Source organism: Benincasa hispida, chromosome 5 (assembly GCF_027475165.1).
Source record: "Benincasa hispida cultivar pf3 chromosome 5, pf3_genome.v1.1, whole genome shotgun sequence".
NCBI classification, from domain to species: Eukaryota; Viridiplantae; Streptophyta; class Magnoliopsida; order Cucurbitales; family Cucurbitaceae; genus Benincasa; species Benincasa hispida.
In genome coordinates this window covers 63,598,163-63,620,179 of record NC_143482.1, presented here as the reverse complement: position 1 = coordinate 63,620,179, position 22,017 = coordinate 63,598,163, and the positions used below count along the sequence as shown (strand labels likewise).

Below are 22,017 nucleotides of genomic sequence, written 5' to 3'. Positions count from 1 at the left end.
TACGGATATATCAACGTATTGATGGGTATAGAGTTAAACTAAATCTTAAGGAAAAAATTGAAATTAAGTCTAATTATAGAGTTTTAATCGAAGTTTTAAAATTATAAGATGAAATTGAAATCAAGTTGAAATTCCAAACACCAAATTATTTGAGAAGAAAATTATAATTACATTACAATTTACAACCCATAATGTAATTTGTCTGAAGAAAAGTAGTTTAATTACCAGGAAGCCCTTTTTGGGGGTGGGTCCCAGTAAATCACTAATCAGAGATTAACATACTGAGGTGTGTTAATAACTTTTAATTACATTAAAACTCTTTCACGCGCCAACATTTTTCGCTTCAGTTTTTGTTGGGATAACAAACAGAAACAGAACAACACACCGAAAGCCAAAAAGCCAAAACCAAAAACCAAAACCAATCAAAAAAGCAAACCCAAAAACAAAAAAAGAAAAAAAAAGAGAGTAATTTCGAGATTCATTCTCTGTTCTTTCCTTCTTCTTCTTCCTGAATCTACATTTTCTGTGAGAAAGCTCTGATTTTAATCCCATTCCTTCATTACTTTCTATTTTCTCTTCACACAACACATCTAAATCTTCCTAATGAGTCGGTACGATTCCAATCCTTTCGACGAAGACGTCAATCCCTTTTCTGTATGTTCTCTCCCTCTTCCTCCGCTTTTGTTCTTGTTACATTCAGATTACATATTGCAGTTTCTGGTTTCTGGTTTTTGTATTTTGTCGATCTATCTATTATCTAATGAACATTTTTCATTTCTCGAATGTTTTTTTTGTTTCATTCCGTCGTCTTAATGAGTTGTTTATGGTTTTCTCTTTGGTACAATGGACTCTCAGATCTGTTAGTGGTCTTTCACTTCGTTGTTATATTGATGTTTGTTAAATAAGTTCGTCTATGGAGGATATAGATGAAATGAATTAAAATTAAATTAAATTTAAACTCCCTTTGGGCTTTGTTTGTTCATTTTTCTAATATTTTCCGTGCATGTGCGCTATTTTCTGATGGTTATACGTAGTAAATGTGATTATTGTGAAATTTTGTGGTGTTTGAACAGCTGTGATTTGTTTTCTCGGAATGGGATTTAGGAGAGCTTAATATGACCGATTAATTTTGTAATCATTCTTAGTTTATTGAATAATCATGGCCTATTAATGATTTGTAATGATAAGTGAAATGCTTGCCTCTTTCCCTATTTTTAAGAGAGTTTGTCAGTTTGAGTTCTATGATCTTCATCTAAGCATTTTGATATGTTTGTATAATGCGGTAATGCAATGTTGTGTTGCTGAGTTTGTTCATTCCAGGAGTTTTAACTTAATTTTTTCATGATTGTACAACCAATATCGTTCTTCCTTCCAATTTACTGTTTTCTTTATATCTAGAATCCTGGAGTTGGAAGTGTTCCACCTGCAAACTCAAGGCTTTCACCTCTTCCCCCTGAAACTTATGATCGTGGTGCAACAATTGACATTCCTCTGGATAATTCTAAGGTGCATTGCATACTTGTTTCCTTATGGATTTTTTTGACCATTTCAAACGTTATCAGTGGAAATGGAATCTCTTTCTTTACTTTTCCTCTGAACTTTTAGGATTTAAAAGCTAAGGAGAAGGAGCTTCAAGCTAAAGAAGCTGAATTAAAGAAGAGGGAACAGGTAATTTCTTTACTTCGTGGCGTATGCATCACAAAATCCTACATCCAGAGAACATATTTTATGTCAGTAGTCTTTCAAATTGTGGCTTGTCCTAATTGACTACTTGTCAAACGATAATTATCAGTTCACTAAAATTTGACTTACGAAATGACCATTGGCCATTCTTTCTCATCCAATCAAATTTAAGTATGATTTGTAAGGGTAAGATGAGCTAACTGATCCGTTGTGTTTTAAAGAATGATTTCTTTGATAAATGACTTTGCCACTTAATTGATGCTCAGGAATTAAAACGGAGGGAAGATGCCATTGCAAGAGGTATATATAATTTTTTGGTTGCAATAGGAAACAAGCAAATCGTAATTCTTCCCTATCTATTATAAAACTTGTCTATTAATTTTGGCAGCTGGAATTATCATAGAGGAGAAAAATTGGCCACCATTTTTTCCCCTTATACATCATGATATTGCAAATGAAATACCGATCCATCTACAAAACATTCAGTATGTTGCCTTCACAACATTGTTGGGTGAGTGGACGTGATGCTCAATCATGAAAGTTCAGATGTTATTTGCTTGCTGGCGTCTGATGATAGTTTGGCTAACTTTATATTACAGTAATGTTAAAAGCTGAAATTTAAATGGCAAGTAAAACCTTAATTATGGTGATCTCATGTTATCTATCAAACCATTTCCCAATATTATGGTTTTTTATATTTATTCTATCTGAATGTCATTTTTTTCCCCTCACGTGGATGCATTTGCAGTTGAGGTTTCTGTTTGGCATGTGAACTAGAACTGAGGCATCAAGGTCCTCCAGCTTAATTAGAGCATCTCCTGGCCCACGATATTTTATTGTAACAAATTTATCTTCAAACCTTGAACAACTTGTGATAGACCCTTACAACCAACATTAGACTTGATTTTCTCAAAATAGTCAATTCTGAGTTCTTTTAAATAATCAGTATTTCTAATAATTATGTAATGGAAGAAAAATATTAGTGCTGTTTGGCAGTATTGATTAGTGATTAGTTAAATTGGTCGGTGAAGGAAGCATCTTTTTGATGATCCAGTAGAGAAAAGAATAGTCTTCTATGTCTCTAGTGGACCTGTAGATGAAAGGCATGCTTACATTTATCGTTCTGTCCTCATTCCACACTACACTATCCTGGAGCACCCTTCCCTTTCCCTCCTCAGCCCTCAGTCCTCACCATACACTAAAGGGTGAATTCCAAATACGTAGCACTTTCCATCTTTAGGAATGGTTTACTTTTTATAACGTGGTTCATGTTGCTAATTCTTATGCAGTTTCCTTCTGTTCTATGTGAATCAGTTATGACGGTTTGCTGTACATTGTATTGAATTTATTTATTGTTTAGGTTTGGTTGTGTGCCTTTTCTGGAACATTGTAGCAGTTACGACTGCTTGGATCGAAGGTGAAGGTAAGTTGATCCCATTCTTTATATGCTCGTCGTCCTTGAAAATCTCTTGTTTTCATTGGTTTGTTAGTAATAGTTATTCCTCATGTAGGTCCAACAATATGGTTTCTTGCGATTATCTACTTCATATCAGGTGTACCTGGAGCATATGTTGGGTGGTATCGTCCTCTCTATCGTGCTACCAGGTATAACTTAATGGAACTGTCTTTTCTCTCTCTGCCATGAAAGAAGAATCCCCCCAAATCACAGCTCTAAATTTTTATTGTACTTGTGATTTGTTCGTTGGAGATATTAATATGACCCTTATATGAGTCGAGGAAGCTGCAAGAACCTATATTATGTGATTACTGATAGGAAGATACCTTGAGATATGTACTAAATTAGGCCAGAGAGCGTGTTGTTTCTATGGAGAGAAGGAACATTTGTTTGTTCAAAGTTAAAGAAGTTGGTCTATTGGTGTGGAGCCAATGAATAGGTAATATTCAATTAACTTATTGGAGGAAAGTACTCGTTCAGTTGATTTTGAGATATAGTTCTATTTGGTGTCACATTTAAAACACCATGATTTGGCCCTTATAGTTTTAAAAATATTATTTCAGTATGAGTCTGGAAAACACACGCACATTGATCTCATACTTGGTCATCTTCGCATATAAGATATGTACACAAGTTCTCGTGTTTCAGTCATCTTCATATTGATTTGATTGGTTTATCCATGATGGTGACACTTATAACAAGTTAGATTATCAACATATACAGGACCGATAGTGCTCTGAAGTTTGGGTGGTTTTTCCTAGTTTACCTGGTAACCTCACAACTTCATATTTCAGTTACTTTTCCAACTTTGAAGATGTTTTGCTTTGTACTCAAGTTAACAAATTTCTTCTTCCAGATTCATATTGGCTTCTGCGTCTTTTCTGCAGTTGCTCCTCCCATTATTTTTAAGGGAAAATCTCTTACGTAAGTTTTGATCTCCTTGTATGAAAATAAAGGGTTAGACTTGCTGAGCAAATAATGTTCTTTCGTAATTTTCTTGAGAGAAGTTGATGTTTGTTTGATATTTTTTCCAGAGGGATCTTACCTGCTATAGACCTGTTGAGTAGTAATGCTTTGGTTGGGGTAAGTTCTACTCGAGTTTGCATTTTGTGTCTATGTTATGAAATGCTATCTATTATATACCAAGATCAACTAAAATAGGTATTCTAAATTATAACCAATCTCTTGAGCTGCAACATAAGAAAAATGATTTGTAAGTTTTAAATCCTATATTAAAAGTTCGAATGCTAGTACATGGCTTGATTTTACTTCTGAACCCCTGGATCAAATCTGATTAAAAGCTTTAATTGTAGTAAAGAACTTGGCCATCTTTTTTAACCTCTTGACTCTAGGTTTAAGAAAGATTGGTTTTTGCTTTTAAGCATAAGAATGTTTCTACTGTGGCTAAAATGCGTGTAGCTCAAGTGGCATAGTGTTTGTACTATCAAGTTATCCACCTCGATGTTGTAGGTTTGATTCTCCTGTTCCTCATATTGTCCAAAAAAAAAAAAATGTCTACTATCAAATATCCATTCAATAAAAGTAACCAAGTCAGTTATTATTTGATATTTTACTGTCAGTTTGTATATATTTATTTCGGTTTGAAAACTGCTGCTTATGAGTAATGAAACTTCTCACAGATATTCTACTTCATTGGTTTTGCATTCTTCTGCATTGAATCACTAATCAGCATATGGGTTATCCAGGTGTGTATCTCATATAGAAATATAACATCTTCTTCATATGCCCTTCAATTTGTTTTGATTCTCACTGAAAAACTTAATGCATCCAATTTGCAGCAAGTTTACATGTATTTTCGAGGTAGCGGTAAGGCTGCAGAAATGAAACGTGAAGCCGCCATGGGAACTCTGAGGGCAACTTTTTGATATGAACATTCAAACATGGTTTATAAATGCTGTGGAGGTTCAAAGATCAACTCCATCTCCCACCCCATACCTGAACACAGAGAGAGAGTGTGTGTGTAAGGAAAACCCATTATTTTGATCACTTTCATTACATCAGTTTTCATATAGTGAGGTTGCTTATCGTGTTATTTTCGTATTAATTCATTAAACTGTCTTAGCCAAAAACCAGAGGAAATTTAGCAGGCACAACAAATTTTTTTCCACTTGATCCTTTCTTTACTTTTCTTGAAGTGTTCCATTTTCACAATTACTCTGCAGTACTTATAACTATCGTTTGAGTATAATTTTTTTTAATGAGTTAGTTTTCAAATATAGTAACATGGATTAACTTATTTATATATATAGCAAAATGTCATTATTTATCAATGATAGACGTTGATAGACATCTATCTGTTTTTATCGATGTTTATTAGTGTCTATCAATGATACACAGTGGTATTTTATTATGTTTAAAAATATTTTCAATAGTTTTACCATTTAAAATAATTATCCATTTTTAAATCATTACTACAAAATTAAAAAAAAAATGCCTATTTTTTTCCACACTGGTAGATTTCTTAAACCACAATAAGTGGATGTTATTAACATTGTTAGCAGAGTATGGTTTGAGATCAAAGATTATTCTAAACCATTGCGTTCAAGTGAGAAAGAGTTAGAAATAATTCCCAAATGTTTTCATCTATCATATGTAGTACTTTTTTAGAGAATTCACCGAAATGGTCTTTCTCTATCTAACTATTGAGATTGGAATAAAAAATTTAACTCTTTTATTCTATAGCCAAACTATCAACTTTTTTTTGGACTTTTTCGATGAAATTTTGCCCAAATAGTTTGAGGATTTGAACGTGACTTTGAAAAAAAGTACACTACTTTCCAATTACCACAAACAAAGCTATGTGAAGGCAATTTATTTCTATTGGAATAGAGATGTAAACATCGGTAAGAAACACATGTAGCAAATAAATAAGTTAGCTTTTCCAGAGGGGAAAAAAGAAAAAAAAAATCAAAATAAAATACTCAATTTCATGATGTTCATGCCCGGCAAGTTAATCACTTCATCTCCAGTCTAACTAACGGAATATCTCCATGGAAAATTCACGAACACTCTCTAAATGACCTTTTTAACCAGGTTGGTAGATCATTGACATGTTCAGTGCCTTCTCATGGCTGTAGTTCTTCATCTTGGAAGATCAAAAAGACAATAGACTGACCTGATATTTTGATAATCAATGCCAAGCCATCATCAATCTTGAATTTGGGTTACGATATGAAGCTCATAACCTTGATGTTTTGCCTCTCTACATCCAGCTCTGACCCGGCATCTTCTTCACCTGTCGGTTTTTCATTAAATTTCGAATCTTTAAAGCGTCATCCCATCGCCCTACTGCTCTGTACACATTAGCCAACAGAACATAACTTAAATGGTGTTGAGGCTCAAGCTCCATCATCTTCTTGGCTATACGTTCTGCAGTAGCAGAGTTTGTACATGTAGTGCAAGCTCCTAGAAGAACCTGCCAAAGAGACGAATTATTTCTACAGTCTGCATTTTCTATCAAGTTTTCAGCTTCTTCTAGCAGCCCGGCACGGCCTAGAAGATCAACCATGCAATTATAATGCTCAACTCCTGGTTTAATTCCATATTCCCCAGTCATTAGAGCAAAGTAATGTCGCCCTTGATCGACCAAACCTGTATGACTACAAGCAAAAAGGACACCAATAAAACTGATATAATCAGGCTTGATCCCTTCCTTAATCATCTCTTCAAAGATTTGAATAGCAATTCCACCTCTTCCATTCTGAGCAAGACCTCCAATCATTGAATTCCATGTGATCAAGTTTCTTGTTGGCATCTGCTCAAAGATTCTATACGCAAAATCAATACAACCACATTTTGCATATAAGTCGACCAAAGCTGATTCTACAATGACATCTCTCCATCCACCCTTTCTTACATACTGACAGTGAACCTCCTTCCCTTGCGTTACAGCTGCCAATCCGGCACACGCACGAATAACCGTCCCAAAACTGTAGAGGTCAACCTCCTTCATCTCCCTGAATAGATTTACAACCTTTTCAAAGTCACCATTTTGGCAATAAACTCCAAGCAAAGCAGACCATGAAACCGAATTCCTCTTCGACATCCTATCGAATACGCGTCGAGACTTCTCAACTGCTCCACATTTTCCATACATATCCACCAAACTACTCTCAACCACCACATTCCCACCAAGCCCATATGCAATCACCTTAGCATGGACCTCTTCACCTTGCCTCAACCTCCCCAAGTTTCCACATGCAGTCAATACAGTTCCAAATGTATAACCATCAGGAGACAACCTGTAAGCTCTTTGCATAAAGTAAAAGAACCCCAATGCTTCCTCATACAAATCATTCCTTGTAAATGCTGAAATCACCGATGTCCAACATATTGCATCTGGTTCAAGCAATTCATCAAACAGTTGGCGTGCATCACTTGACACATAGTTTCTCCCGTACATGTCAATCAAAGAACTCACAATGACATGATTTGAATCAAATCCATGCCTTATTACAACCCCATGAAAGCATTTCCCAAGTACCAAATTCCCAATCTCCGAGCAGGCCTTGATCACAGCAGATAAAGTAAAACTATTCGGCTGAATTCCCCAATCCAACATATCCCAAAACAATTCAATTGCATTTCCAGATTTACCTTCTCGAACGTAGCCCGTAATCATGGATGTCCAAGACACTACATCCTTGACAAAAAGACCATCAAATACTCTTCGAGTCAGCAGAAGATCTGAACCCAATTTAAAGTAAAGAGAAAGTAAGCTATTCCCAACAAAGCGGTCAGTCTCGAGGCCAGATTTAACAACCTGGGCGTGAATTTGACAGCCATGGCTGAAGGAAGCAACCTTGGTGCAGGTTTGTAAGAGAGAAGCGTAGACAATTGGTTTGTTGGTGATAGAATTGAACAAATCAATGGAGTTTAGGATGTGTAGCGCGTCGTGGAGTAAGCCGGACCTACAAAATTGGAGGATTTGAGACTGTTTGTTTAATGGGTGACTAGAATTTTTGAGATTTTGAGAGGTAAAACTACTCCAATGGCGTTTGAAGAAGAGCCTCATTAGAGAAGAGGAATGGCTTTTAGCAGTTTTTTCCGGTTGCTGGGTTTAATATGCCATTCCATTTTTTTTTTCTTTCTGAAAACTGCACTCATACATACTTGATGTCCACTACTTATGTTCATTTTGATCCGATATTTCGATTTAATTAATAGAAAATATGATGGTAAGAAAATAAATTGAGATATATGAGTTTTGATTCAATTACTAAAGAAGAAAGTTAGGTCCTATCGAATGCCTCTATATTTTTGTGAGTCAGTTTTCTTATGTAAAATTGTCACGTGATAATTTTCTTGAAAAAATATTAAATTATTATTATTTACTATGTTTAAAAAAAGAGAGAGAAAAATCGACACTAATCATCGCCTATAATTAGAACTTTGTGAAAGGAAAAAAGAATTTAGGATGAAGACTAAAAAAAAAAAAAGGAATAAGAAAGAAAGAGTATAAAACCCTTTAGAGTCATTCTAAAAAGGTTATTTTTTGAAATATAGTGTTTGCAGTTGCAACAATAGAAAAAAAAAATCATAAAACTTATAAATTTAGTAAATGATTTTCAGAAATTTAAAAATATAACAACCAAAAAAAGTATTAGAGCTAATTTTTGCTTTTTATTATTCCAATTTTACTTTTTTTTAATCAGTATGTATATCAAGAATATATATGATATATACTTTATGTTTATAATATTAGATATGCTTTATATTTGATATACTAGTCAATTCATATAATTTATACTTAATATTTAATATATCGGTTAATTATACCATTGATATATCAAATATCATTTGTGCTTAAAAAAGATATATCAACTATCATTAATTATATCAAATTTAGTAGTCAATGAATGATCATGCACTTATTATTATTCGTGAACTTAATTTGAATTTTTATTCATTTGTTTTAGAAATATTAATTTTTCAATATATCATCATCAACTTACAATGGTTCAATTCGTCATGAAGGTAATCATTCTAAATGTATGTTGACAAACTATTTGGGAAGCACAAATACTTCTAATGTATAGAGAATTGGTATCAGATATAGATACATCTAGATACATGGCAAATAATGTCTGATATGTGATTTAAAGTATATATTTATTTATTTATTTTTATTTTCAGATACGCGTATCTGCTTCTAGATGCATGAAGGGGGATATATTGGGTCTTTTTTTTTTGGGTTTCTACATAGAAGACTAAACCCTATATTTCATAAATGTCTTAAAATTTGATTTTTTTTTTCAAAGATGATTATTAGGGTTAATTTTGGACAATCATACATTTTTCATTCATTTATATCCAAATTTTATATATTTTTTTTCTTATTTTTGAAGCTACTTGGTGATAGGGAGAGGAAATACGTTTATTATATAGAAAGATAATGCATTTGATATATATTTTTTTCTCATTTATTAATTGGAGAGAGAATGCATTTATTGTAATTTTTTTTATTTTTCAATTTGGAAAAAATGCATTTAATGAAATCTTGTTTTCTATTTATGTTGGTTTTCACGTATCAGCTTATTTTTTTTTTTTTTTTTTTTTTTTTTTTTTTTTATAATTTTTACGGATTAATGGTTATTTTAAATATACCTTAGAATATTTTGATGGATTCATGGTTATTTTAAATATACCTTAGAACATTTTGTTAGGTATTTGAAAATATTCTAACCAATATATGAAATATACTACAGATTATAAATTAGAGATTAACTCAATGTTTGATATAAATCACAGTATAAACCAATAAATGAAATATGCCACAGTATATAAATCTTCAATAATTTTATTTACACCACAATATATATATATATATATTATAATACATGAAGTCTAAAAAAAAACACTCTCGTTTATATCAAATAAACGAATACATATACCACAGTATATATCAAATTTTCTACAAAAGCTAGCAAAAAAAAAAAAAAAAACATATATATTGCAGTATATATAAAAAAATAGGAAAAGAAATAAAACTAATAGTTGAATTGGGTTTGCCGTTCGTCTGCTCCGAGTCTGTCGTCACCGTTCATTTTCTCCAAGTCTGCCATTGCCATTCATTTGCTCTGAATTTTTCATTGTCGTTCATCCGCTCCTAGTCCGTCATCGTCGTTCTTGTCGTCTCGTGCTTGTCCCATCGTCGGATCACTCCACTATTGGGGTTGATGTCCTAAATCTCGTAGGGTTTTGTAGTTTGTAATTGTATTGTACAAACATTTTATTTATTTAATAAAATATGAGATATTTTATTTGACATTTAGTAGTATTAAATTCACAAACCAATAAACCAACATCTAAGGTTATCATCTGTAACTCAAACATGTATGTAGAGATATACAGGTAGATCATGTTTAAGTGATAACCTAAATGGTCTATAGTAGATGGATAAGGCTGGATACCTTATCCTAATGACACTACGAATACGACCCGCTTTGTAGATGTTACAATTGTTGTAAAGTGCTACAAATGATCTGATCCTAATCATTCATGTGGAGATATGTGAGCATGAGTATTCTATACAAAAGAGTTTGTTTAAGATCAGACCACGAAATGACTAATCTCATTATATAACGCCGTTCATAATTGATACTTACATTCACCAGGATGACCATAGGTGATATGACCTGAATCCTGAGTGAGTTGTGAACTCCTGCCTATGAAGGCCATCCTTTGGTTTGTATAGGTGATAGTGGCCAGATCGTTGACTTAATAAGCCTACTATTTTGGAGATTTTTCTGATTGGGGAGTTGAGAACACAACTACACAAAACGAAGTTCACTCCTTCCTTGACGTTGGGGTAAGTAGATAAATTGATCTCTTAAGGACTGATTCTGGGGCTTGAACAATGTGGCATCACACTCTCTCTTGGCCCGAGAGGGGTTTGGTCATAGTTGGACTATGACTTATTGTTCATTAGAGCGATCAATGGTATTTAAGGAGTTAGATGTAACTAAAAGGGCAAAACGGTAATTTTGGCCTAGCTGTACTTACGAGCAATTTGTGAAAAATCATCGCATTGTTGATTGGTTATATCCAATGGATACAGAAATATATCTGTTGTAACGACCCGACCTTTTGAGTACTCTGATGACGGTCGTTACTCATAAATACACATTTAAAACACAAATATTTTGACCATAAAAATTCATTAAAATAATAAACATAGTTTTTCAAAATAAATAACAAATAAGTAAAACCTTTGTTCAGGGCCCCTAAAATAATGAAGAAAAAAAAAACTTAAACAAATAAAATTTTGACCAACATTGAGTTTCAAATCATAACTTTTAAATAGCTTGAAAACGTAAACTGAGCGGAAGCGATTTACATGTCCCATATGGTACGATCACAGGTCCCTCTCGTCACCCGCCGGTCCGTTCCTATCATTACCTGAAAAACATAAATTAAGAAAGGTTGAGTATAAAATACTCAGTCAGTGATCCCATTACCGGGATCAGACTATGCATCCACGAGCAAAGAAAGATAGCTCGTGGCTCATACAGCTACATCAGTTTTTGATGATGAAAGGTAAACCAAAAGACATACTATCTTGCCTTGAAACGCATGTTTAGTAGCTCGTAGGCACACCGTCAAACATGATAATAACATGAACGTGAACCCGCCGACCCACGCATGTCTAACGGCCCGTAGGCACACCGTGAAACATAATAATAACATGAATGGGAACCAATCGACTCATGCATGTCTAGCGGCCCATAGACACACCGTCAAACATGATAATAACATAAACATTAACCTGTCAGTTCACACATGTCTAGCGGCCCATAGGCACACCGTCAAAACATGAAACATGAAAATAAAAGTAACATGAATGTAAACCTGTCAGCTCACGCACTCTAGTGGCCCATAGGCACATCGTCAAACATGATAATAACATGAACAAACCTGTCGGTTCAGCATGTCTAGTGGCTTGTAGGCACACCGTCAAACATAATAATAACATGCGTCAAGGCTAGACAATAAACTGCTCTACTGATCTATTCATGCATCACATACATAATATCTGATTAGAAATTTTAACATGCTCATAATACTTGTAACTGCCATGCAACTAGCAAAACATAATGATAAATAAAATCATGCTCCAGAGTCCACCAAGTAACTTTATAGGTTTAATGTAGGTCGCTTGGCACGAAGGCACCGGTAATAGTATCACTTACCTCAACTTGGTAAAAATGCAAAACAAAATCTCCTTAGAACTTCTTTAGCACACTTGAATCAACCTAAAGTTGTGGCTTGGTCCAAGAAAAATTTCAAAACTTGATTCAATTAGCCAATCTGATCAAGAATTAAATCTAAAATTCAAGAACTTAATTTTCCACTATTACTCTCAATCCAAAAGAATAACCATCCAACAACTTACAAAACTTACGATCTTCACCAATTTCCTGCAAAACAAAATGGTCTCTAGCTTGATGGTCAATACCTCAAAACTTCCAAATCTTGAATCTAAGTTTCACACCAAAGAGAGGTTACTAATTTAACCCAAAATCAAATAGGTGAATTTCACCTCCCAAATTATAAGGAAAATAAGTCTTACCCAAGGTTTTTCTCAAGATTCCGACAAAGATCGGACAGTGGCGTTAGGTGGCACGTCGGCTCGTAGCTAGGCAGCGGGTGTTGTTTTCGGATGGCATAAATTGTTTAGGCTAGCAGCTGGTAGCGAGAGTCTTGCATGAGGAGGGTTTGCGAGAGTGGGAGAGAAGGAGAATTTCTAGTTTTATAGATTTTATTCAGCAGCAATTACAAACAAATCATTGCTTCAAACAACAATCCAACCGTTCAAAATGAAACTCCATATGTCTCGAATAGACTGACCAAATTTGAGCACGATCCAATGGTTCAAACTTCGGCAATCGATAATTTTGTGGAAGCTATCGCTGAAAAACCGAATTTCTTTCTCCCCAATTTTTGACCTCTTTTCACTCTCATTTGATTTTGAAAAAAATCTCAATTCTTTTTTTTTTTTTTTTTTCCAATTTTGAAAGGATAAATAAAATATTTTATCACAATATCTCCAAAATTTCCAAAGATTCTATTAAATTTAGAAATCAATTAACTTTTCAAATTATCTTAATTTAGGCTTCAAAAAATCAAAATTAAAAGGCATAAGATCTATCAATTTGATACAAATTAAATCATTCCAAACATTTAAATCAATTAAACTACATGAAATTAATTATCTCTTTATTTTTTTTTAAGTTGACCCTAAAATCCAAAATCAAAGGGAAACAAAGTTCAATATTTTCAAGATAATCAGTTCGAATATCTAATCAATTAATTCAATTTAACCAATAAAAGTTTTTCAATTATTTCAATTTAACCCCAATTTTCCAAATGAAAAGAAAATTTAAACTCAATAATTTTAGATAATTAACTTAAATTTTTCTGAAATTCGGGATGTTACATTCTTCCCTCCTTAAGAAACTTTCGCCCTCGAAAGTTCAAGTCCTTAAAGACTCGTGATACTTAGTTCTTATCCCATCCTCATGTTTCCAAATTTCTTCTTTAGACCGATAATACTGCCAAAGAATTTTTAATTAGCGCTAACTCCACGTTTCAGAAAGTCTTCACATCCTATCATGAATTGTATAACTTATCTGAGACAATATCATGTTACTCTTTAATCTTAAAACAAACACATATCACCATTTAGACCCTTCCATATACGAGTCTGAAAATCTCACTTAAATGAAGCTCTTGAAGTCCCCATATACTGCAGAGCATTTGTCATTCAAAAAAAAAAAAAAAAAAAAAATCACCATAACCTCATAATAGTTGTAACCATTACCTGATGCCAGTTTCAAAGATGAAGACCTTCATGATTGCATACATCTATATGGAGAATGTTCACATTCCATAGAGTGGGTCACCTCACTGTTCATGTAACAGAAAACATATCTTGTATGACATCTCAAGTCCAGGATTCAGAATTTGGATTCGGCACCTAGTTGCCCAGACAATCCCCTGCAACCGAGATACGCTATCATATTCAATCCGTAATAGTTGATACAAAGTTGCGTGAATCATCTTTCTTTCCTAATAAACAAAGCTGGTGTACTCCAAGGCAAAACATTAAGGCACATATGAAGCACTTTACTAAATGGTTCTTGTATCATTGACTTAGGCTATTCCAACTATACTAGAGTCCTTCTATGAGGAGCCTTAAGGATAGGAGTTGCCCTCAATTCAAGTTTATCTCTAGTGCTAGGGGTCATTCTGGAAGATCAAATTTACTCATCTTTAATACTCATATAGCTTGTTTTTTACTTGGAGCTAGATTACTTGCACCTTCAAATCAAATCGATGGCTTCATTAATTCCTTGTTCTAGATATTCGTGTCCACAATCAAAATCTATAAACCTTGCTAATACCTTTCAATGTCTTTTCCCTCTTTAACGAGACCTTACTCTTTCCATTTCCATAGTTTCTAGCAAATATTGCTACTAAACATCCTTTCATAAAACGTTATTTCCTCCGCCTCCATTATAATTTGAAGAAGATTGCTAAGCACTCTTCCAATGCACGATAGTCTAGCTTAATCAAATTCTCATGCTAAAATTGTATTCCATGACCAATAGCTTAGGCAGGATATCCATTCAACCAACAAATACTAAGATCAATAGTTCCAAATAGTAATGAGATTGTTCATACCAACTCTAAAAGTTCGTAAACACATATTTTCTATCTTGGAAACCAAACCAAACCTTTGTTCTTAATCTCAAGACATCAATTCCCCTTACCTTCTCAAAACAACAAAATATTTCTCAAATCCTTTCATCTTCCCTTATCTTTTTCAAGACCAATAAATCCAAGATGCTTTATTTCACTTTCCTAGTGAAATATATCTATACCAAAACATGTGACTATTCGAATCCCTTTTCACAGTCTATAATCCAACAACCTAAGCAAGCTATATATATATATATATATATATATATTTCGAACACTACATACTGCAGTGCAAAGTTCCAAATGGTAATGAGAGATTCCTATTTTACACCAAACCATGTCTTGTATCCACCCATATCATGTCTTAAAATCCAAACCTTTCTTAACTATTTTAGAATCTTGAACACACTAATTTCCATTTATCTCCCTAAATGAATAAAACCTTTCCTTAATTACTATTATTTTCTTCACATTTATCCTTGTTTAAACCAACAACTTGAAAGTGCACTTTTCACTTCAAGAGGGAAACATAATCCCTAAACCAAGACATATGACCCTTTATAATCTTTTCCATAAATCTAAAATTCCATTCCAAACTTGGAACTATAGTAGGGTATCCCCAAAAGATAACATTGTTTTTAAACTTCAAAACGTTTATCCTTCCTCTTAGTATGGTAAATTAAACTTGAACCTTTTCATTGCGACAAACACATAGTTTAAACCCAAGCACCTTAAGAATTTTCAATCCAATAACTCGATTTCTCCCATCCAAAGGCAAATATAATTTCAACCATCTTGGCATTCCTTGACCAATTCATCTTACCTAGGTCTTGTAAAGAGTTCCTCATTCTATCGCTTTATGCTCCATCTAGTAATTCTTCTTCCTTTTAGGCACGTTACATGAAGAACCAAAACACCATACATTACTCGCTCCACCAAATTTAATACCATGAAAGTGATCATGACCTATTAATCCTTTCAAAATTTTTCTTGGAACATTTTGACTTACATCTAGTAATCCTTAATAGAATTTATAGTCTCTTCTTCACCTCTTTCTTATCTTATAAAGAAACTTTAATCTCGCAACTAAGAACGTGTGCCTTATGATAAAGTTCCTTGTAGCACCACTAGTTTTATTCTCGTAATGCAAAATTTAATATTATTCCTCAGTGAATTTCCAATTCACCTACCTTATTCTATAGCTTGACCAAATACATCCATTTCTTTCTTTCATGCCATAAGTGCATTATACTTCATAGTTCTATCAGGTTTCAATATTCCTGAACAGAAATATATGTTCGTTTCTAACAGTCCTTCCATGAATTAAACTAACGCCAAATGGCCTTATAATGATCCTTCTTTCTTTCCATAACACCAAAACAAAATAGCCATCTCATAATAACTTCTTTCAGGTCGTTAAACTAGCAATAACAATCAGTTAATACATAAAGCTTAGACATGAAGGCTTTTAAATACATCTTCCATAAAACATTTAATGAAAGAACATACCTAGCGAGGACGAAGGATCCGTGAATAGCCATAAGGGAAAAAAAAACCAAGACTTATATCGTAAGTCAGTCTACAGAACCTAAAACTTAGGCTCTGATACCAATTGTAACGACCCGACCTTTTGAGTGCTCTGATAACGGTCATTACTCATAAATACACATTTAAAACACAAATATTTTGACCATAAAAATTCATTAAAATAATAAACATAGTTTTCCAAAATAAATAACAAATAAGTAAAACCTCTGTTCGGGGCCCCAAAAATAATGAAGAAAAAAAAACTTAAACAAATAAAATTTTAACCAACATTGAGTTTCAAATCAAAACTTTTAAATAGCTTGAAAACGTAAACTGAGCGGAAACGATTTACATGTCCCATATGGCACGATCACAGGTCCCTCTCATCACCCACCGGTCCATTCCTATCATTACCTGAAAAATATAAATTAAGAAAGGTTGAGTATAAAATACTCAGTAAGTGATCCCATTACCGGGATCAAACTATGCATCCACGAGCAAAGAAAGATAGCCCGTGGCTCATACAGCTACAAGCCTTGAAACACATGTCTAGTGGCCTGCAGACACACCATCAAACATGATAATATTATGAACGTGAACCCATCGACCCACACATGTCTAGCGGCCCGTAGACACACTGTCAAACATAATAATAACATGAACGTGAACCAATCGACTCACGCATGTCTAGCGGTTTGTAGGAACACCGTCAAACATGATAATAACATGAACTTTAACCTATCGGTTCACGCATGTCTAGCGGCCGGTAGGCACACCATTAAAACATGAAACATGAAAATAAAAGTAACATGAACGTAAACCTGTCGGTTCACGCATGTCTAGCGGCCCGTAGGCACACCGTCAAACATAATAATAACATGCGTCAAGGTGAGACAATAAACCGCTCTACTGGTCTATTCATGCATTACATACATAATATCAGTACTGATTAGAAATTTTAACATGCTCATAATACTTGTAACTACCATGCAACTAACAAAACATAATGATAAACAAAATCATGCTCCAGAGTCCACCAAATAACTTTATAGGTTTAATGTAGGTCGCCTGGCACGAAGGCACCGGTAATAGTATCACTTACCTCAACTTGGTAAAAATGCAAAACAAAATCTCCTTAGAACTTCTTTAGCACACTTGAATCAACCTAAAGTTGTGGCTTGGTCCAAGAAAAATTTCAAAACTTGATTCAATTAGCCAATCTGATCAAGAATTAAATCTAAAAATCAAGAACTTAATTTTCCACTATTACTTTCAATCCAAAAGAATAACCATCCAACAACTTACAAAACTTACGATCTTCACCAATTTCCTGCAAAACAAAATGGTCTCTAGCTTGATGGTCAATACCTCAAAACTTCCAAATCTTGAATCTAAGTTTCACACCAAAGAGAGGTTACTAATTTAACCCAAAATCAAATAGGTGAATTTCACCTCCCAAATTATAAGGAAAATAAGTCTTACCCAAGGTTTTTCTCAAGATTCCGACAAAGATCGGACAGTGGCGTTAGGTGGCACGTCGGCTCGTAGCTAGGCAGCGGGTGTTGTTTTCGGATGGCATAAATTGTTTAGGCTAGCAGCTGGTAGCGAGAGTCTTGCATGAGGAGGGTTTGCGAGAGTGGGAGAGAAGGAGAATTTTTAGTTTTATAGATTTTATTCAGCAGCAATTACAAACAAATCATTGCTTCAAACAACGATCCAACCGTTCAAACTGAAACTCCATATGTCTCGAACAGACTGACCAAATTTGAGCATGATCCAATGGTTCAAACTTCGGCAATCGATAATTTTGTGGAAGCTATCGCTGAAAAACCGAATTTCTTTCTCCCCAATTTTTGACCTCTTTTCACTCTCATTTGATTTGGAAAAAAATCTCAATTCTTTTTTTTTTTTTCCAATTTTGAAAGGATAAATAAAATATTTTATCACAATATCTCCAAAATCTCCAAAGATTCTATTAAATTTAGAAATCAATTAACTTTTCAAATTATCTTAATTTAGGCTTCAAAAAATCAAAATTAAAAGGCATAAGATCTATTAATTTGATACAAATTAAATCATTCCAAACATTTAAATCAATTAAACCACATGAAATTAATTATCTCTTTATTTTTTTTAAGTTGGCCCTAAAATCCAAAATCAAAGGGAAACAAAGTTCAATATTTTCAAGATAATCAGTTCGAATATCTAATCAATTAAATTCAATTTAACCAATAAAAGTTTTTGCAATTATTTCAATTTAACCCCAATTTTTCAAATGAAAGAAAAATTTAAACTCAATAATTTTAGATAATTAACTTAAATTTTTCTGAAATTCGGGATGTTACATCTGTAGTGCAAAGAGTGCAGCTGTCGGTCTTTAGTGGAGTGCTGAATGTTAATGGATGTTGAATAATTTAATCAAAGGAGTTTAATTAATTATTCAAGTATCATTGAAGCGTCAAGCTATAAGTCTATGAGGTCACTTCTGTAGCTCAATAGAGATTTAATGAAAATCAATTTTGAATTAATTTGAATTGTTCAAATAATTTGAGGGAATTAATTATATGTGATATAATTAATTTTAATTACTATAATGTATATGATACATTATAATAGAAAGTTTATTTGAGAGGAAATAAATATCTGAATATGATTCAAATATTAATTATCTAAATATGATTCAAATATTAATTATCTGAATTTGATTCATATAATTAAATTTAATATAAATGGGATTTATATTAAATACCATTACTAAGAGAATTAAAACTATAGGTTATATTATATATAAAACAATATTAAACCATAATTTATATGTTATATACGGTATAACATATTTAAACAATACTGTATATATATATATACACACACACATAAAATTAAAATTAATTTTAATTTCAACTTTAAAGGGAAGGAAATAACTTCTCTCTCCTTAATTCTGTCTTGATCTCACAATCAAAGTGGCGGAGTAGGGTGATGTGCTTTTTTTAAGACTAAACTACTATCTAATCACAGTGGAGTTGCGATCACTTATTCTTTGCATTGATCATGATTCTTGCCTTTGTTTTGGCTTGCCCCTACGGGTGTCATGCGGACATCCAACTAAGAGTAAGTTTCGATCTCAACGACTCCGTCTCTCTCTTTCTCTTTTAATAAAGTACTTAAGGAGATTAAACATTTTTTAGAAGTGTTCAAGTTTTTAAACCTTTTCCACCCCCAAATTTAGAAGGTATCAAGGTTCTTAGAAAGAAATAAGCGATGGTATTAAAAAGTTATTGCAAAAGACGTTTGTTGAAAAGCTTGCGTGCTTGTTGAATACTAGAAGTAACATTAAAGAAAAAATAATCTTAATACTTAATACTAATCTAGTCTAGGTATTAGTGTTAAGGCATAATTTCATCATTGGGGTCATCAGTGGCAAAACGAGGCAATAGAAAAAAAGTAAGCGATCAAAAGTATGCATAAGATATAAACAAAAAGGAAAGGCACACAAGATAGACAAAATTTTCAATAAATTTCCATATTACAGCGAAGAGATACAAAAAGAAAGAAACAGTGTCAAAAACAAGAAAAAGGAGATAAGAACACCACCCTGGATTTACATTTCTCTTGCATCACTGTTGTGATCCCACGGTGGATTCTTGGGAAAATGTAGTGGATCTTGAAGATGCGGGGGAATCAATGGTACCACAACTAGGCGAGCAACGACGTTTTGAAATAATTCAACCATATAGTGAACTGATCGTGCTGCCTTTGCATCATTCTCCGTATGAAGTCGCGCGTTGTGTTCTGTTGGGTCTAAACAAATTCTCTCAATTCACTTTGCTAGCGCATCAACTCATTCATCTACGTTTGGAGCGATTGTTAACGCCACGTCAAGTCATTGAGACCTCCTAATATAGGCTCACGGAGGTCTTCATGGAGGAATTTGAACCATTCAGCCTCAAGGTCAATCCCTTTGGAGTCGTTTATTTGCTCTTGTTGCGCGTCTTTAGGCTGATGCTCACTTTTCTTGCTAATGCCAAATCCAACTCCTATTCCAATCCTAGGCACTAGAAGGCTTGGGTCATCAGAAGTGAAGCATGGAGGGCTTTTGGAGGGAAATGGTGGGCTTTGTGGTTTGGATGCAAGGGGGAGGATAGGAAGTGGTTCATTTTCAGGAGCTGGTGCGCTGGTTTTCCAAACGTTGGAAGGCAAAGGTTGAGGTCAACTCAAACCTTGACAGCTTCAGGGTTTTGATGTGGTGGAGAATTTATTAATTGGGGAGACGGGATTATTTTCTCTTCAATTTTTGGGGTGATAGATACTTTTCGCTTCTTGCGCTGGGATGCCTTTGGGGTAGACTGAGTTTGAGGCTGCCGCTTTGCCTGTTGCTTAGGTTGAATTTCTTGTACATGCGACCTCATTAGGTGGCGAAGAGAGTTATTCATCAATGTGCTCTTCACCGCCACATCTTCCTTTGCTTCAAACCATCCTTGAGCCACACATAACTTAGTAGTGAGTGAAGGGAAGAAGAGCTTCCCTCTTGGTCTAGAGAATGAAGCCCAAATTTGGTCTGCGATCAGGCGGCCAACGTTAATGGAGATTAGCCGCATGATGTAGAAGATAGCCATGACCTATTCTCGGGAGACTGAGTGATCATGCGTTATGGGGAGAAACTTCCTCTTGATGAAGTACAACCACACGTTAGCTTCTAGCATCAAGTTGTGTGGCAACAACGTCTTTGCCCCTCTAGATGAGACGGTCCACTTCGTCCCAAGCAGCACCACTACCTTTAGCGCTCCTTTCTGTTCTTCGGATGTTGGGTTATCAATTATTCTATTGCTCTCGGTGTCAGGGATGTCTTCCAAGTTGTAGAGATGATTAATTTTCCTGATGCCAAATCCAATTGTTGCTTCCCCAACGTCGACTTTGTATCACTCGAAATGCAGTTTCCCCTCATAGAAAAGGGTCACTATAGATGGCTTGACCGTTTTGGTCCCAATGCAAAAATCCTTCCACCCCAACACGTTGGTTGTTTCCGTGATGAATGATGGCAGAGGTGAGCTTTCTAGAAAGAATCCCATCTTGATCAAAATTGGTGGCCGCTTCTTCGAGGCTCTTTCCTCCTCTACCATGGGCGCTTTACCTTTTTCCTCCCTTCTTGCCACCACTTGCTTTTGTTCTTTTTCTTTACTCGGGGCGCCACCTACTGCCCATTTCTTCTTTTCTTCCTTATTTTGCTTTTTTCGAATCCTTCCTTTTCACATCTAATTTCCTTGCCTTTGCTTTATTCGACTCACACTTAGCGTGCTGAACTTTCTCCTTTCTTGTTCCCTTCTCATCTTCGCTTTCTTCTTGAAGTTCCTTTTCAAATTCCATCGCAGTGCGTTTTGAGCTGTCCATTGATTTTTTAGTCTGCGATAGAATATTCATGCGATCAAGTTCTTCATCGCAAATCTGGCGACGGAGTTCTGTCGCTGCGATTAGACCATCAACTTCCTTCCTTATTTCACCAAGGCCTTCCCTTACTTTTTTTAGCCTTTCTTTGGAATTCCTTCGCCAACGTCTCCGCAACAAAGGCAAAAGCGCCTACTCCATTGCTTCTTTTCTTCTTTCTTTTCCACTTCTCTCAAGGGGCTCTTCCC

General features: G+C 34.4%; 2 protein-coding genes across 2 annotated transcripts; one reads left to right on the top strand and one right to left on the bottom strand.

Annotated features, from left to right (window-relative positions):
• The first annotated feature begins 340 nt into the window (after positions 1 to 340).
• LOC120078046 (secretory carrier-associated membrane protein 1-like) lies at positions 341 to 5,267 on the top strand. The gene is made up of 12 exons (XM_039032232.2): positions 341 to 654; positions 1,399 to 1,506; positions 1,606 to 1,668; positions 1,950 to 1,983; positions 2,072 to 2,194; positions 3,044 to 3,106; positions 3,195 to 3,288; positions 3,863 to 3,908; positions 3,996 to 4,063; positions 4,174 to 4,222; positions 4,780 to 4,845; positions 4,939 to 5,267. The coding sequence occupies exons 1-12, from the start codon at positions 604 to 606 to the stop codon at positions 5,023 to 5,025; spliced, it is 852 nt and encodes a 283-aa protein (XP_038888160.1). The 5' UTR covers positions 341 to 603; the 3' UTR covers positions 5,026 to 5,267.
• A 674-nt stretch (positions 5,268 to 5,941) lies between these two features.
• On the bottom strand, positions 5,942 to 8,404 carry LOC120078045 (Pentatricopeptide repeat (PPR-like) superfamily protein). The gene has a single exon (XM_039032230.2). It carries the CDS (start codon positions 8,172 to 8,174, stop codon positions 6,363 to 6,365), a length of 1,812 nt encoding a protein of 603 aa, XP_038888158.1. The 5' UTR covers positions 8,175 to 8,404; the 3' UTR covers positions 5,942 to 6,362.
• Between the last annotated feature and the right edge of the window lie 13,613 nt (positions 8,405 to 22,017).

What these genes read in the sequence shown, in the direction of transcription:
- LOC120078046 (XM_039032232.2), top strand. Translation starts at nt 604, where the DNA reads ATGAGTCGGTACGATTCCAATCCTTTCGACGAAGACGTCAATCCCTTT. An exon ending in GGAAGATGCCATTGCAAGAG is followed by an intron (nt 1,984 to 2,071) that starts GTATATATAATT and finishes TAATTTTGGCAG; the next exon opens with CTGGAATTATCATAGAGGAG. An exon ending in CCTCTCTATCGTGCTACCAG is followed by an intron (nt 3,289 to 3,862) that starts GTATAACTTAAT and finishes CAACATATACAG; the next exon opens with GACCGATAGTGCTCTGAAGT.
- LOC120078045 (XM_039032230.2), bottom strand. Translation starts at nt 8,174, where the DNA reads ATGAGGCTCTTCTTCAAACGCCATTGGAGTAGTTTTACCTCTCAAAAT.